At 41.2% G+C, this 18,827-nt stretch overlaps 1 protein-coding gene across 1 annotated transcript in view; it reads right to left on the reverse strand.

Moving 5' to 3' along the window:
• Positions 1-18,827, reverse strand: part of uvrag (UV radiation resistance associated gene) — a 119,526-nt gene that overhangs the window by 63,707 nt on the left and 36,992 nt on the right. The window contains exons 10-12 of the mRNA XM_050039059.1: positions 15,214-15,301; positions 13,411-13,471; positions 8,255-8,420 (exon numbers count right to left, since the gene is read on the reverse strand). Of these exons, the coding sequence (XP_049895016.1) occupies positions 8,255-8,420; positions 13,411-13,471; positions 15,214-15,301 (315 nt within the window). The remainder of the gene's footprint in view (positions 1-8,254; positions 8,421-13,410; positions 13,472-15,213; positions 15,302-18,827) is intronic.

The raw sequence follows: 18,827 nt of genomic DNA on the forward strand, positions 1-18,827 counted from the left end.
GGTACATTCATCCCCCCCTACTCAATCTATGAAAAAGAATGCAATATTATTAGATGTTCGCAGCTGGCTGGCTCATTCCCCTTCAACCTACAACATCCCTCAGAACGCCATTCGGCACAGATGCTTCTTGTTATCTTTTTAATGAACTATGAACAAAGACTGCTCGAATAGGCCGCGCAACAGCAGGGCTCCAAGATGAAGGGCTGCTTATGCAACTAACCTGTCAACCTAGGAGAGACTCCTCGACTTCTTCAGAGCTATTATAAACACAGCATTCCTGCCATTGTCCTTGAGTGATTTGGCAGAAAACCTCATAAGACAAGCAAACAGTCAGTCTAGTCCCAGAGTGCCTTTGTAGTTGACATACGGACCTAAATAATGAGCAACTCATTGGAATTTGATTTAACCTCACTGGCTGTATGAAGAACACAGTAAGTATGCAACTGAACCTCTACCAAACATGTGCTTATCACACTGCTTGAATAATGATTTATTCTATAGTGCCAGACAATGTGCAGACTCTTATACCCAGTAGGACATCATACAATGATCATACTTAATCCTCATTGTAATATGAACACACAAACTTAAAATTGCACCAAAAATAAATGCACCTGAAGCTGAAATCTGTTATTTTAAAATGACATTACTCTGTACTGTACCACAGAGTATGGGGGAACAAAAAAGGGGTAAGATAGAAAGCTTGCCCAAGGCCGGAATTAGACAGAGCGCAGTAAGTCTGATCTGTACTTTAATAATCTGCATAAAAACTGACTAGCGGACAGCACTTGAGAACTCAACACAGGGAAACAGAGATCCGTGTGGGTACCTGAGACCTTCAGGTGAGGAGAAATCAAAGGGAGTACCTGGTTGATGGACGGTTCAGGGCTTGTTTTAGGATGAGTCAGGGACAGTTTGACAATCTACTGTCAATCATCTGGCCTATTCGTTGAGGCAGCATTTTTTTCAGATATGTCTTGCAGCTTGCCCAGTAGGCAAAGGATAAAATTGAGCTGACGTTCCAACTTGTTGTCATCGCCACCACAGAGGGCCAACTCTCTCAATTCATCCAAATGGACAATTGGAAAAAACAGTAATGATACTGGATGTTGAAGTCTCTTGAGGTATTTGGGGCAATCCTGAAAAAATGCGAGGCGCACGGCGTAAAAACACCAGGCATTCAGTGACAACAATGCAGCGAACAAAATGTGTCACTCTTATTGAAAACCATTACAAAAAGCCACCTCAGGCTGCTTAAATGAACTCTGTTTGATCTGTGCCCATGTATGTAATTTTGGTGAACTCACCATTTAACTATAGATACCTAATCACCTTATGTGATTGCCAAATTCGACTTTTGTGTGTGTGTACGCCTTCCTATATAATGTGCCTATTATGTGCCGGCAGGATGTTTAACCTGCCTGGGAGCCTCACGGTGCTTTTCCCCGTCATTGCCGTGCAGGACAGGGTAGTTTGGGTGCAGTTACCTCCTCTCCTCCTGTGCACATGGTCCATGTTAAGAGACATGAAACCGCTGAAGCCCCGGAACAATAACCTCTTTTCTTGGAGCTCACAGGTTCCTCTCGTCTTAAGCTGGCCTCCCTCCCTGGGCACTCACATTCACTACCTCCACCAACAGTTTATTTTGTGTTTGAACCAAGCAGTGATGTGTAAATCCCACTTACATCCTTTTTCCCTTTAGCCGTGATAAAGAACAAAAAAAAAACTGATTTGCCTCAATACTTTGGGGCGAACGACTATATGAGGCAGTGCTTGCTTTTTAATGGTTGGGCTCTGGTCTCAATCAGACACTGGACATCTGGATCACATCTCCCGAGTTCTCCCCCATGCAATCAGAAACACTGGAATCGGGCTCTCCGCAGGACGAAATGTGGGTGCAACATGTCGTTAGAGTCGACTGATTTCAGAGAACGTCTCTGACAGGGAAGGGGATGATTTTGAGATCCTGAAAAAGGCCAAATCATACAGAGTGCCAAACAGACCGGTCATACTCCACACCTTCCTTTCAAACATTCAGACAGAGCCAGTTTCAAACTCTGGCCTGCACGAGGGTAACAAGGTTCAAACCAACATGTGTCTTTTCTTGTGGCAAAATATCAGACTATATGAAATAAGGCAGCCATTGCTATAACCTGCAGGTGGAAAGGAGTAATATTTGCTGAACTGAAATGGTGAAATATATTCATCTTCTTCACACCACATCGAAGGCCCAACGCTTGTAACACGCACATTTGACAGACTAAGGGGTTTTTCTTGCTTAATTATACCCAGGTCTCTATGAAATGAACATGGGGGATTTTATGATGGATAATAACAGGGATGTTTCAGCTCCTGAAACCTGGATCCACAGAGAAGAGGATGCTGAGCCTTACTTTAAGGACGTATGGAGTCACCTAAAAACAGCACAAGGATTCATCACATTGCAAAAGTCGGGGCTGGGACAATTACCATTTAACAGGAGCCTACAGTGGAACATGCAACTAAAATAACATGGAGGTTTCTATGTGCACGCCATTATAACTGACTGACTGCTTGCTAATCCTACCACGCTTTGAGAAACTGATCCCATGCCACCTCACTTATCACCACTGGCTGCCTCTTTCCGACACTTTAATCACCCCTTCTTTGTACACTTTTAGAGCTCGCCTAGTTGCTTTCCGTCTCCCCACACATCATTTTTGCTGTGTGTCTGCAGCCCGCTGGGACCTCAGGGGTCATAAACATGTGAAGGAAGGGGGGGAGGGTGAAAGTTTGCTGGAGCGTTTGGCCCCACTCAGGGACACCTCAGGGCGCTGCCGGATTGTTGTGCCTGCTCAACAGCCACACAGCCGACGAGTTTATTTTTTGTTGCTGGATGCTGGTGTAAATATCCTGCATGGCAGGACTGGGAATGTGTAAAGGGACTCCCAGTGAGCCTCTCCAGCTGTTGTCATGACATAATCACCCACACAGAGAGATGGCCGATCAATCACTGTGTTGTCTGATAATGTCTTTCTTTTTCTCCCACACTTTCTCCCAGCTGTTTGTCTTTTTAAGTGTGACACATGGGGATGTGAAAGTGTCTTATTAACACATCAGTCCCATGCGCCTCCACAAAGGAAAAGCAGTTAGCTGTTTTGAACTGAGAGTGCGGCACAAGGAGACACCGGTAAACACAGGAGTTTTTGGCCCTTACAGGGTTAGGCAGCATTGAAACCAAACCCAGCGCTGTGGTGATTAGCCGCAGGGTTGTGCTGCGGTGTCACTTCAATGGCCCATTTGTGGGGAAGTGGAGGGTGGAGAGAAAGACAATTTCCCCACCTTAGCAACTGAGTATTTGTCTTCTGTAAATTCATTTTTGCCGGCTTATAAGATCTGTAGAACTCCTCTTGGTTATCATAACTGTTGTATCTTTACTGCCACAAAAGACTAGTGTGCACAAACAAAGTGAGTGCTCTCCTTTGTGGCATAGTACACATAATCTAACAGTTAATAAATACTTTCATTCTTTTTTTCACTATAATATCTATCTATAAAACCAACTGTATTGCTTGTTCCCACTGGACTGCGAGCATTTTTACAGTCTCATCACCAGTTATGTGATTGGCCACCACAGTGTGACATCAGGTTGCGAATCTCCAAAAGTACCTTTGTCAAATTTTCACCACGGGCAACTGCATTGTTTTTTCCCAGCCCCACCACCACAGCCTAGATGCACTACCAACTTTATTATGAATGGGAAGATTGGCATATTTGTTGTGATTATAGCCAGCTGATAAACATCTGCTGTACTACTCCATGAACAGCTAAACATAGAACATTAAAAGGTGAGAACAGAAACAAAGCATCGGTGAGGCTTTCTGGTCTGCACTCCTGTTATAACGGCCTGATTTAACATCACCATGTGGCCTGCAACTCTTCTTCCACCAATTTAAATAATTTACTATAATGAGCCTATTCTGCGTCTCAAACGACCCCCACTTGCTCCTTTACAGCCACCTAAAGAACACAGCAGGCTGCTCAAACTCAAAATACAAAGGCCCACACGTGGCCCCAAAGTGTCCAGATTTGTGCCGAATCCAAGCGATAAACACACAAAAACAACACAAAGACTGAAATATCCTCCTGATATCAAGCCCTGCACGGCTAAAGCAAAATTTTGAGTGTAATGTAAAAGCTGACAAGTGGAAGCATGACTCTGTGCTTTATTCTCCCCTTCCTGTGGCTTTGAACCTACCCAGACTACTCACTCTAACACTAAGGGGGCAATCATGCCCACATCCATGGCTATTAGTAACACTGCTGATTACAGCACAATCTTCCTCCTCACTCGCCCTCTCATCCTTATTGAGGAATGCCAATAATGCATGTAAGGTGCATACCTGAGCACGTGAGTCCCAAACGTGCAATTATGATATCACAGCAGGGATTTTTGTATTCTGACTTGATGCATAGTTACAAGACCATAACAAATACAAATAATAATTTCATTACATTGGCCCTGGTTGTAATTACAGTGTCTGTACAATTCATGACCCTGACGGTGCCTCAGGTGACATCACATTCTCCGTTTATGATTTGTTTCTCTCGATGTCAACGCAGTGTTTTCATGGACAGTTGTCGATTCAACAAAAATGATATAATGCTATGAAGACAGGAAGCGGTTACAGCCCCAGGGCATGACAGAGACACCGGCGCTAAATGGGCACTGTGATTTACAGTTTCAGCAGAGCTTCATTGTAGACTCTCTCAGCACTTGAATAAGTTGAAATAAGGGGAATTTGTTGTTACCATGGGCAAAACAAAACAGCTTAAGGAGACGGCACCACCTGTCCAAGCTATGCAGGTTACGTAGTTACAGAAGCTGGATGTTTCTACATTACATGAATGTGTAAAGGCACAATACAACTAGAAAGAAGAAGAGAAGAGGAGAAACTGCTTGCACTTAATGTGGTAAATGAGGCAGAGCATACAAAAGCACTGGTGTTTACTCACTCCAGTAAACAGGGTGTCTACAGACTACAGACAAAAAACATAAATTTAATGCTTTTTAAGGGTTAGGGTTTTCAACATCAATTTAAACCACATTTAAGTCTGATTTTTTTCTTACTCTTTTCTTCTTTCCCTCTTTCTCCTTTCTTATCCTTTTCATATTTCTTATTGTTATTCTGAGGCTTGCTGAATCAGTGACATCTTTTAAATCGCTTCTTAAAACTGTTCAAAAAAGCCTTTATTTTGTGTTACTCTAATTGCTTGATTTGCTAAACCTCAGTGCAATCTACAGGGCAGTTAGTTGCCGATTTTGCTTATCTGTTTCAGTGATGCAATTTAATCTTTTTTTTTTTTTTTTTTCATATTTTTAAAATTGTCTAGAGGACAGTATCATTATGCAGATATAAAGATTTATAACATCAGAAATGTGGGCTTTGACGCTGAAGAGCTTGACTGATTTTGATTTTAAAAAAAACTTTAAAGATGGATAAATTAAATTAGATTACATGTTTGTGCCAATTAAGACCTCAAAATTCAAATTTAAGACTATTTAATGACGTTAAAGGCCTAAAATTTATAAAATTGAATTTAAGATATTTTAAGACTTTTAAAGACCAGAAGAAATCCTGGTAAAAGATGCACCGATTGATGAGTGTAACAGTTTAAGTATTTAGAAATCCCCTAGTACCTTTTAATTAGCATACAGCCAGACGATGCAGTAAATATTTCAGCAAGAAATGTGGTTCCTCTTATGTATTATAAAACATTTCAGCATTTCTGAGATAATGGGTCTAGGTTTGTCATATTTGGACAGTACAGTAGTTGTATCCAGGGGGGATGATATTAAGCTAATCACAGTTCACATGTCAGTGGTGCAGGATCAGTGACCTTTAAAAATCTCTGAATCACTTCCCCTTCAAAAATGAAATATAATTTTAAAAAAAAAAAAAAAAGAACAGGGCACTGCACTTAATTATGAGTGAAGGCTAAGTGACAGTGAATGATGATGGTTTTGGGTGACAAAGCAGTTTCAAATAATGTACAGCAGGCCTTAAAAGAAATGGACAGAGTGCACATTAAAGGTCCAGGATATTTCATCCAATCCAAATGCTCTTGTAATTGATTTGATTTGTGTGTAGATTAAATACTGTAGCTGCCACCAGTAAACAGAAGACAGGATACTGTAGTAAGATGCAGCTGAGAGACGTGAGGATGACGAATAGATATCCCTCATTTTTAGATGCCTTTAATATATGAAAGTAAAGATTTGAAGGCATGCAGGGGAAGATTTTTAAAAGAAGGAGATTTTGTCGTGAGTTTGTGGTGTGGCGTTAAATAATGGCAGTGTGTTCAATAGATTATACCTTGATGGTTTCTTGTGGTTGAAATAGGAAAATCCTAAAAATCCAGTTTATGTGTTGCTACACATTCAAGTACAAGCAATGTGTACAATAAAAGTAAATATAAATGTGCAGCTTTATTTTGCCTCTGCTTTGCTTTTAACTTCAGTAACAACATCAACTTTTTTTGAGTTAGTAAATCACATTTTCAGTCACTTTATGGTAGTGTCATTGCTTTGCCAGTGTCAGTGATTGAATCTATGAAGGGAGCTTGTTCAAGCTAAAATGTGGTTTCAGAGTTGCTCATTAGGTTACATTCAATTAGACTTTGTTATATATCTAAATATACAATAATAAAACGATCAGTGCTGCCAAACTGTTGGGTCCAGCAATAGCTGGTAGAACTGAGATGTTTGTTTAAACTGTCAACTACCCACTTTAACCCTGTTTACATGAGAGCATGGTGGAGAAGCTTGTTTTTAATTCTTCCTAAAAACAAATAACTTGTTTCTTGACTCACCACAGTCAGATTCTATCTAACAACAACAATTAGTCAGGTTTATGCCCCATCACTCAAGGTCACTCAAGGATTTAAAAATTAAAGGGTCACTTCATCGATTTTCAACCAGCTTTGTATCATATCAGTATGGGTCATATGTGTAAGTGAACTGTAACTACCCTCCATTTTGTCAGTGCCCAGATCTCTCAGTGCAAATGCATCATCTGGTGGATTTATATTGGCTCTTAGGCTGTTGCTCAAACTACAGATTGTTGGCAACTCCCTACCAGAACTCATATTATGTCATCCACCAGCAGGAGTGTTTGCTGGTCGGTTGCGGCACAGTGAGTTCTGGTACTTGTAGGTTTTCTACCTCTTGAAGCAAAAGCAAATGCCTCAGTCCTTTCCTCTGTTTCCTCTGCTCAAGTAACACTCATTTCAATAGCATTTGTGTCTTTCCAGTTTTATGAAAAGACCATCTTTCCAGGAGCAAAATACTTCCTTTACTACAGCATTACAGCACTACACTATTAAGTATTGCCTCACCTGAACGTCAGTGCATGTTATCCAAACATTTTGGCAAAGTGGAACGCATCATACAGTCCACACAACCCAACAAAAAGGTATAACCTAGTTAAATCACAAGAGAATATCTACTATCATTAATATAATAAGAAGGACATCTATAAATTTGTTGTTATTGAGTACCTTCATAGGAAAATAAAGTAAAGAGAAACCTTGAATTAAGAGCAATTTGATTTGTGCAGGAAGACAAATGTACATCAGGATGTGTTGTATAGGCACTTGTGATCAACAAGATACATGATATGATTGTGGTTTCTATTTAAAGGATCTACAGTGTGTGGTCAAAAGTGCATGATGCAAATGCATTTAGGATGAGTCCAAGTTCACTTTTGTTAGTTAAACGGTGCATAATCTGGGCATAAAAGTAAGGTGCAATGAAAAAAAAAGACTGTAATTAGTCCCTTAATTAATCATAGGTGTGTTTTGGGCCTAACACGAATTCAACCATTCAGGCTGTCATCTTCCATTCCCTTTAAAAAGCCAGGTGTGTCTGCACCTGGCACACTGCTAATTACATGACAGATTCAGCAAACTAGAGAAGCTAGCAGTTTTCCGCTAAGAGTAATGCAGTAAGAGCAGTAATATTACTGTAGCAAATATTGTGGAACATTTAAGCAGCAAAACTAAAAACTGTAGAAACTAGAGGTAACAAGACTAAACTTTAAGCTTTTGAAATGATCAATGAAGTTATGCTGCTCGTCAAGCATAAATGTGCACAGCGTTTCTCTTAATGGACAGCAGCTCTGCTCTGCTCTCTGCTACGTTCTAATTTTAGAGATTGTAATTAACATTTTCCAAATGACAGATAATTTATTTCCTAAGTATTGAGCCTACTTACTCTCTCTCCTTCTCAGTGAGTCTATCAGTGATTGTGTCCTTGATGGAGGAGCGTGAACCCTTGTGGATCACCGGATACCGAAGAGGGATCTGCAGGAAGCAGGAAATCATCAGGACCAGGTGCGACGTGTAACCCAGGGCGACTGCCACGCTCCCATCATCCTTTGCTGCAGGACACAGAGTAAAAAAGAAGGTCCAGTGATCACACATTAGATAAAAGTTTTGTTGAACAGATGAGAAATGTATTTATTGTTCCATCAATAGGCTTTAAGGTGATCTACTTAAACACACCAAAGCCCCTGAGCCTATAGTCTACCACAGATGAGTTAAACACAGCAGCATTTTAATCATCCAAAGTCAGTATTTTATTACAACAGCAAGAACTTCAAAGCACACAGCCAGCATTGTCTGTTTTGTTTCCACTTTCACTTTCTCTACACGGAAAAATAACGTGTTTACATAAACCACGTCCACATCATGTGAATCCAAACAAAAATGTATAAACATCCAACCAATGATAGTTTGGTTACCAAGTATTCACAGGAAGAAGAACAGCTGCATTCATGTGGGAAAGCATTTTGAAAGTGATACAAAATGTGGCACGGCACACAAAGCACCAGAAAACATTGGGTTGCAGTGGGATACCCAATTTCTTTCAGATATGTGCTTGAGAAGCAAAAGCATCACGTATAAGTATCCCCTCCGAGCCCAAATAACTTTTAGGGTGGAAAGCTGGATGCCTTTGTGAACATTTCTGACAGCAAACCATCTCGCTTTAAGTACGAGAAATGGTTTCAAGACAACGCACTAAGTGGTTTCACATTCTCTAACAGCGGCAGGACACTGCTTGAGGCAAAGACTTAAAATCACCGTGGTTTTTATCTTAATGCGTTTAAATAATAGACTATGGCAATAGTGAGTGGTGGACTCCTTGGCTCACACTGTGTCTTTTAACACAGAAAATCTGCTTTGTATCATTACTTTTCCTGCATGTTCTAGACCATAGCACAAAAAGCACCTGGAGTAAACAGCTTCCTGGCCTCTGGTGCTTTTGGATGATACTACACACTAACAGTATTATCAGGTCAACTAAAGGACACCTTAAGGTGCAAGTGGAGACTGCTGATATCTTGTCAGGCTGAGCTGACAAGTTAAATGTAAAACACTGAAGGGCCTCAGCAGAGTGCCACCCTGTTCCACTTTGACCCCCGGTAGGATTAGGACTCTAACTAACCCTGACCCTGGTCTCTAATGTGAAACATCCTTCGCTGTAGGCCTTTTTAAACTGACCTCTACACCCATACAGACAGTTCTAGACTTGATCGGGCTTTTTCTGGAGCAGACCTCACACTAATGAGAGTAGGGGTGAGCAGTGGGGTAAAATGGAGGGGTAAGACGCATGCTTCTCATCTTTCTCTTTCTAAGGTCTCTGCATGATGGACCAGCATTTTCAAGATGTCTACCTGTGAATCCCCACTAAGAGCGAGACATAAGTGAGACATTAGCAGCACACGAGCGTCCTGTCATCCAATCCAAACTGACTGCGTCCTTCATAAATGTCTCAGCCAGAGCTAACCTACCTTCACCAGGCTGACTGACAGCAGACATTTACTGCAGAAAAGTAGTTATCATGGCAGCTCCATGGGAAGAAATTAACTGTGTTAGTAGGTCGGTATCACTTAAGAAAATTATGATACCAGTACCAATACCAGTGTCATTAAAACAGTACTTCATTTGATTCCCATCATGTGACTGGAAGCATTCAGTTGCATAAAATACAACCAGATGCCACAGGTGTGTAGTACAGGCATAATCTCGAAAGGTTTAGATCATCACGCTCAACATCACCACACCACTTTTGGGTCATAGCTGCTGCATCAGTGAGCTAGTAACACCAGGGTTTCCCACACATTAATTCCATAGTGGCGGCTCGCCACAATTAAAACATCTGCTGCCATAAATAGACTTTCTATTTTTGGAACTGTAGCATTCATGAGGAGCACTGTTGGAATATATATATATATATATCATTTGGTTATTTATAGCACCCCACTGTTGGAGCGTGGAGCACAGAGAAGGAGCAGCAGAATGTCAGGCGCATTGAAAGTGAAACTTAACCGTTCATTCTGCTGGGTCTAAAGGTTTGCTTTCACTCACAAACAGCTGATCAACAGAATAATTATCCACGCCGCCAGTCACAAACTACTGCTGGGGAACATAAACTCATAGAGAGCTCTGCCTGTGTTGCATTCACAGACCTGCAACACCCCCCAGATATATAAAGGGGACACTGAATGATACATAACATGCAAGTTTGTGTGGTTTCACCAACTGTCCATGCAAATTAGGCTTCACTAAACATGACAAAAACAGACTGGGAGCTTAAAAAACTCTGAGTGAGATAACATGTGACCTCAGAGTGGATTGATAGACTCAATAAAATGGAAGTGTACCCATTCCTTGAGATGCTCAAGTGACAGACGTCAAACACTTTTAAAAACGCTTTCAACGGGGATTGGCCGTAATGGTCACAGCAGTGATGTTAAAGGGTGAATATTAGTGGCTATATGGATCGCATGATAGCTCATCTCTACATTTCACAAATCACAAGCCACCTAACCAGGAGGTATGGGCAAACGGGAAAAGGTAGGTTAGCAGTAAAAGCATTAGGATGATCTCTGTTAGGCCTTGGTATCTTCTGCCACAGCACATGCTCAGTTGTTTACTCACTGCTAGGTGTCCACCTATGCGGGACTGGGAGGCAGAAGCAGACACAGGCCTCCACCTTATGGGAACAAGTGATTGCTGCAAACACAAATGGGCTAGCTGTCACTACTGTGCACTTCACTGTGCCCTTAAAAGATGTAAACAGGTGGAGTGTGACAGCGGGGAGCGGATGAGACTGGGAGTGGTATTTTTGAATTATGGGTTCAGAGGCCTGCTGGGTCTCACCAGCTGTGAGGGAGGGGGAGCTGGAGAATGTTGAGTGGACAAGTGGCAAGTGTGTTCTCAGTATTAGACAAGTGCTGCAGACCAAAGATAACCATTCATTACCTATTTAACCCGCAACCCCCTCAAATCATCTGAGCTACTGAGAGGTCATGAAGTCATCAAGTTTCCCTTGCTGCAACAGCAAACTCCATTCATCACAACACATACAGCGTGACCCTTACTCTTACCTACCACACCACAAGGGCTTTGTGGCTGAAACTGCCTGCTGACTAAACTTTCTTTCAGTGTTCTGTTGCCTTATACTGTGTCTTTGATATTACACCATGTGGTTATTGTGGTTGCTGTGGAACCCATAACAAAAGCATCTTGTGACAAGACTCTATAAGATTGTGGTAGACTGAACAACTCTTCCTTTAGCATCCAACAAGATCAGAGAGGCTAAGTGTTCAAAAAACAGAGGAATGCAAACTACTTTCAGCAGGAACAGGGGGCTTTCTATACTCTCTATATTGGCACTATGCATTACAGAAACTAGGGAGGGGAGGGTTTAAATAATTTCCATATTCAAGCCCTTGTTTTAAATTATTATTGAGTACTCACGAATAGAAATCTGATGTAAGAACAGGTTCTGAAATGAAGGCCTAAGCAAAAATGTGGGTAGAAGTTTGAGTAGGCCAACCTTTCTGAGCTGCACAGACTGTAGAGATCAGCAGGGCTGCCCCCGAATAGTCAACCAAACACAGAAAAGTCATTAGTCAGGAAGATTTCATTGCTTGTTAGGGTTGCTTAGTAACCTCAGACGCAACCTGCCGCAGCACTCTTGAAAGCTGGCACAAAAAGACATAAGAGTAGCGCCCAGCGCCCAACCTCGCGTTTTCCAGGCTGTTAAAGATGCGGCATGTGTACAGCCCCTAATTTCCAGGGCTGGTACCTGCGGTTATTCCACAGGCTAGTTAATAACATGTCGGGCAGGAAATCCAAAGTGTGGGATCATTTTGAGAAGGTGAAGGACGAACCCAAGGTGATATGTGAACTCATCTTCATTAGTCGACTACAAACATGACGTATCATCTGAAACATGGAAGTAGCTACATGCCCATTAGCCCACAGCGTCATTAACAGGCAGCTCGCTCAGTGTGTGATGTGCACTTGTAGATAAAATATAGGCCTATATTAATGAAGGTTCATTAGTACGGTTTTGTATTTCTCTGTAAAGTAGCACAGTGTTAACAATGTTACTGATACTATTCTTTCTCACACCTTCAACTCAAACCATTGTGTTGTCCCGCCCAAAATATATCATTTAATAATTAAAGCAGTATTGTAAATTCACAGACGACTAGTCAACTAATGGCCCTAAATGACGACTGTTGGTCTACTAGGAAAATTCTTAGTTGGGGGCAGCCCTAGAGATCAGCTATGATGCACAAGTTTAATGTTACATATATTGCACTGCATATTTATTCTGTTTATTTTGTCAAAAACCTTCCAAACATCAATAATGCAATTACTCTGTACGTTGAACAAATACTGATGTCCAAATCAAGTACTGACGGCCATCCCTCACAGAAATGCTGAAATTTTATTAATTGACTGCATATGTCTTTTTACTGTGCAGAGGAGAAATCAACTGATGTAAATTAACCAGTGTCAGGAGAACAAAAAAGGACACAAACAAAAACACGTGACGAAAACACACCCAGTGAGGTTTGTGCATGCATGCCTGTTAATAAGAATTCAGAGACTGTCTTTGCCGCAGGTAAGTGGTTACATTGCCAACCTATCCCACACACAGTATCTGAGAGAAGTCGTCATTATGATTTTTATTGTATAGAACTAGCCAGAGTTAAGAGGAACATCAACCTTTCCCAGCTAGTAAAACTGTTGATGATACAATTATGTCATTATGTCTTTTATGCATGAAGATGACATACCGGTAATTATAAAAATTATGTCGTTTAAGCACATTAAAGACTATAATACTGCAGCACAGTAACGCCAAATTGCCATGTACAGTAGCCAAACTTATGATATCATAGATACTGTATCTATGAGATCATCAACCTTCAAATTTGCTGCTATTCACCAAGCATTTACATACAGCCACAAGCATTAAAGCAGAGGCAAAGCATTTGTTCAACATGTCTTACCACAGCTTATCCTCCTTTAACCCTGAAACACACCAGCAGGAACATAATAAATTACCTTGAAAGTCTTCAGAGTTTGGCAGCTTCACTCCGCAGATGACATAATCTGACTGATTAGCCTGTGGAGTTAAATAAGAGGTTTCATATTAGAGACAATGATAAACAGACACAGACAAGATGAAACCTTGTGTGGGATCAAACGTAGGCTTTGCCACTGACAGAGGCGCTTGATGTAAATCATTCCATCAATGTCTAGTGGTGTCAGCATTTAGGAGACGTTCACATGTTGTGTCTTGAGCACACACAAATTCAATCCCGCATTCATGGCTACACGTCTGTTTGTTTTGGGCTTGTCCACGATTGATATTAACTCAATAAAACTATACAGATCAAGACATCATAACATTTCAATCCATAAAAAAAGTTCTGTACAAAAAAGTGGAATAACACAGGAAAATAGTATTGAACACGCCAACAGAAATGTTTTAAATAATTGTTGGAGAAGCTTTTGTTTGCAATGCCAGCTTTCAAGATGACGATCTGTCACAATGTTCACAATGATTTTGGTCTTTTCTTTCACACAGACTGACTTTAAATCTAAAAGATTCTGAGGGGCCTGCTTGTGAATCTTGATCTTCAGCTTGTTCCACAAATGTTCTATCGGGTTTTAGCCTGATGATTGACTAGGCTATTCAAACACCTTCATTTTCCTCCTCGGAAACCAACAGAGAGTCTCCTTTACAGCTTGTCTTGGATCATTGTCCTGTCGGAAGATTCCCCTGCATCTCCTGATCATCATCCTGGTGGTTCGCCACAGATTCTTCTCAAGAAATTCCTAGTGCATGGCTCCGTTCATCTTCCCTTTGATAATTTGAATTCAGCTCGTACCATGAAAAGAGAAATAGCCACGTACCAAGATGCTTCCACCTCCAAACTACACTGTAATTATGGTATTTAAAGGTCATATGCAGAGTAATTTCTTCTCCTTGAAGCTCCTGGTCAGCAGTTAGATGTTAGCAGTTAGCAATTAGCAGAAAGTTGTTTAAGTGTAACTGCGATGCCGTAATGAGGCTTCAGTCACTGTGCAGTTCTTCAATTCATATATATTGATAATATTTCCGCTCTGTCGCTCTGGTGCTCCATGGTTGCAAAAACACATGCCTCGCCTGCTCACACACTATCGCCCAGGAAAACAGTGGTCTAGATGGGCAGTGGAGAGTGTGTGATGTTTAATGTTTTGAGTCCTTCTACTTGGGTCTTTGAGAGAGAGAGAGCCAAGAACCCAAACGCCGAAGCAATTTTCAAGCTGGTGGCTTAAAAGAAAGGACATGACAATTTATACTAGATGATAATGATATGGTCATTTTACATATACTTTTTCAGATTCATTCAGATTCAGAATACTTTATTAATCCCCGGGGGGAAACTGTTTTTGTTCCAATGCTCCGTGCAAAGTAGAAATAGAATCCTGTGACAAGCCGCGATACATCGAGTTCAATCGATATATCACCCACCCCTACATTAATCAGTAAGACTGCTGTTTTCCACGCACTCTTAGATGCCACATGTGAACAGCCCCTTGAAGTTTTAAGTCAATATGCCAAATCTTTTAGTAAAAAAGAATGACTGTTATATTTATCAGGGATGTTAAACAGAAAGGTTATGCTTTTGGATGACCTCCTGAAACACTGCAGTAGAAATAACATTCATCAGAATTAGACATGACTTTGGAAAGGTTGTACAAATAACTATCTGCACCATTTGTGCTTGATCAAAGCCCCGGTTCCGTAACCAGATAATTCTTTGCAGTTGCCTGGTCAACAATGTAGTGTGCAGCATTGTACCATCAGGTCCAACTCACCACATCAATGGGGTAGATGTAGGAGAGCTCAGACAGGAGCTGACGACAGCGGAAGGTGAGTTGAGCGTTGGACTTGAGGAACTGCTCTCTGGGGGAGACAAAACCAGACACATGGACGACACAGTGAGTAACCGGCTGGCAAAAGGAGACAGGAGGCCGCAGTTGTGAGTGCAGGCCGTTGGGAGTGGTCAGGCAAGGGAAGGACTAGAGAAAGAGCAGAGATGAGATCGTAGGGGGAAGGAGTGCAGCTGGAAGAGATGGGAGGAAGTGGAAATGAGCAGCAGAAATTATCCAGGCGAGTTACTGCTCCGCAGGGACCCACTGTGAGGCATAAAGGTAATTACAGTTTAAAATATATATAAGATTCACGACGAACAGACAGGAGACTTTACTTAAGGTGCATAATAGTGTGTGATAGCAAGTTAATGTTGGTCCTTGTATGGATGAGAGCTAAATGACTCAATTTATTGCAATTCAAATGATAAAGCTGTCAAATTACCGGTGATTTCATATCCATAATAGGGCAGTCATTAATAGTTGTGCAGGTCAGCTTGTCCCATTATCAGAACAGGCTGGAGAACATTTGGCAATTATGGCCTGTTAAAAGTGATAAAGTCTGAATGTTTGCCTTGCAAGTACTGAGTAAGGTAACGCTGTGTGAGAGTGCGTATACAAGTATATTGCTAGGGGTGCCTCAAATGTGACCAGACCTGTATGTGAAACAAGTTGTAACGGTCTGCTTCTACTCGAAAACAAGTTGTCTGTGCGCTGTGTTGTCCGACCACAACTGAACACAAAAGTGTTCTTGATCCAAACAGCTGGTGAAGAGTTGGCCATCATAGAGATATATCCCTCTACTTCATCATCATAATCCTTTCTCTTCATCCAGAGCCACAACTACCTTTTTGAGCAGCTCTGGAGAGGTCTTTGACTGCTTGCCGGTGGGCCTTGCCTCAAACTCTTATTTCCCGGAGCAGCCTTGATACCGACGTGGCTAAGCTAAGTTGTTAAGCATCGGCTGCAAGGTCAGCCTACCTCAGTTTGATGAGCTCGTCGACCTCCTCTACTGCATCCTCTCTGGGCACTGTGAGCTCAACAATGAGAATGAGACGGAGTGAGGCCAACTAAAGCACAAGGTCTGGTCTGAGGTTGTTTGACGTAATTTCAGCTGGAAGGCAGAGCCCTCTGACCTACATCTGCCACCATCTTACAATCGCGTGACCCACCCTACCACCCAGTATCAAGTTGTGTGAAACCAGTTCCAAATGTAAATCATCTATCACATCTCTGCAGCTAAAAAAAGCCATGCCTTGAAATGAATAAATATAACATGACTCTTCCAGGATTTACGCACAGTTCCTGACTGTCAGAGTAACACAGATAATTTGCTGCTTTGTGTGAATGGTGTGTGGGTGTCCTTTACAATACTTACACCACTACTTGTGGGTAATAGCCCATCGTTTCATGTAGATGAAAAGGGATTTGGGGGGGAAAATGGTTATTGAATGTGATGCATCCTCCCATCCTTGCTCCTCGCCTTACACTTAAATTTCCTATTTGGCTTTGCCTGTGGTTAGCAGTCTCTTATCATTTCCCTTTCACAGTGTGCGGCAGCTTTATGAAAGAGGAAACAGATTGGTGTGTAATGATCGTTTGATCTGAAATCACTCATGTGTTCAGCAGGCTTTGCTTCATCTAAATGGTTGAGCCCAAGGTGCAAGCCCTTCCCAAACCCTTTTCCCAAAACATGCAAACTCATGCATCCCTTCCACTGTATGCAAAATAGTTTGTGTGAATCTACATGTTAGCTGGCATAAGTGAGCAGATATATGCATGCTGGCACGTGATATTTTATTAGGGTATAAGGCACCTCCAAAGGCTCAAAGGTGTTGCAACACAAATTTGTATTTGCAAACCTGTAATCAATTTTCTGATTTTTCTTCAAACTTTGTTTTTGTTGAATAGAAGTTGGATAGTTTTACCACATTTGGCCTGAAACAGTTCTCGAAATGAAACCATGTGAGAGGTTCACAGGGCAAACCTTTGGTGGATCTGCTAACAACTCATTGACATCTGAAACATGACAAGGGGCCTACTAGACACTGCCTTATTGAGAGGGTTCAGAATTGGTAACCGCTGGTTTAACCTTTGGTAAGGCTCTGTATTTCATACGCTTACAATAGGTTTTTAATGTTAATCTTGATCTGCAAAAGTACAATGTACAGTATTTCCCCCTGAAATGTATTGGAATAGAAGCATAAAGTAAAGCAATGGAAATACTTTAGTAAAGTACATAAAACTGTACTGTAAAAAACCTTCTACTTTGTTACTTTCAACCACTGGTAACCAATGAGGAGCTGGTTTAACATGTTACTGGGACTTAGAAAGGCAGAGTCCTCTTGTTTTCAAAAAGCACACTCAACTCAATGACTACAGCTACAACAAAGACACGATCATAAATCATCTCAAACTGGTTTCTTGAACATGACAATGAGTTCACTGTACTCCAACGGCTTCCACAGTCACCAGATCTCAATCCAATAGAGCACCTTTGGGATGTGTGGAACGGGAGATTCTCATCATGGATGTGTGATGTCATCATGTTAATATGGACCAAAATCTCTTGTTGAATCTATGCTACGAAGAATCAAGGCAGCTCTAAAGGCAAAAGGGGTCCAACCCGGTACTAACAAGGTGTACTTAATAAAGTGGCAAAATCGGCAAACTTGTTGATTTCTGTTGTTGTTTTCAGTTGTAACAGTAACATTTAAAGATATACACTTAAACGCTGTGGTCCGACCTATCTTACGTTTCTGTTGTGCATATCTTTGTTGCTTTGCCATCATCTTTGATAAACCAAATGTACCACACAGAAGGTAAACAATGTGCTACTGTAGACGGGGTCGCAGCAAAAACGGATTTTAGCCACCTAAGAAACATCAACATCAGCATAATTGTGTGTTACAGGCCTTACTGAATATATGCTCTGCTTTACCTTACACACTAACCGATCGACGCAGCGGTGAAGTTAAATTACTGTTTTTCTCAATGGAGTCTGATGACTGCTTTAACGGCTTTAATTTCCTGTGGGAAAAGGCTGTCTTACAACAAGGTAAAGTGATGAAATTATTCCAAATACAATGTACACTTTAACTGATATCATTATTATTATTATTTTTATTTTTTTTGGTGGGCCTCTTTTACATGGCTAAAAATTATCTAATTGAGGCAGCGTCTGCTCAGGGCCATTTGAGTTTAATGTAAGTGATGCGAGGATTTTCTACCCAGAAGTTAATGTAAATAAATAGTGTGATTCGGCTTTAACTAGAGAAAGCCTGACTGATCTCTTTTAGCCCCTATTTTGTGAGATAAACTGTTTAGGAGCAGCCGTGAAATATTAAACAGGAATGTGGAAAGGCTGAAAAAAGTGTGCATGCTCAGCATAACCTTTCTCCAGCTAAAGGTAAAGAGAAAAAAAAGTGAAACGAAAAAGAAGCATTTCCATGAAAAAACATCAACAACATGGATATTTCCAAAGAATGGATGTTAGGCAGATGTACAAGTGTCGGTGTTAATTTCCTGTTTGCTGGGTCTCTTGGCCCCTGCTGGCCTTC

The sequence above is a fragment of the Epinephelus moara genome, chromosome 3 (assembly GCF_006386435.1).
Source record: "Epinephelus moara isolate mb chromosome 3, YSFRI_EMoa_1.0, whole genome shotgun sequence".
Taxonomy (NCBI): domain Eukaryota; kingdom Metazoa; phylum Chordata; class Actinopteri; order Perciformes; family Serranidae; genus Epinephelus; species Epinephelus moara.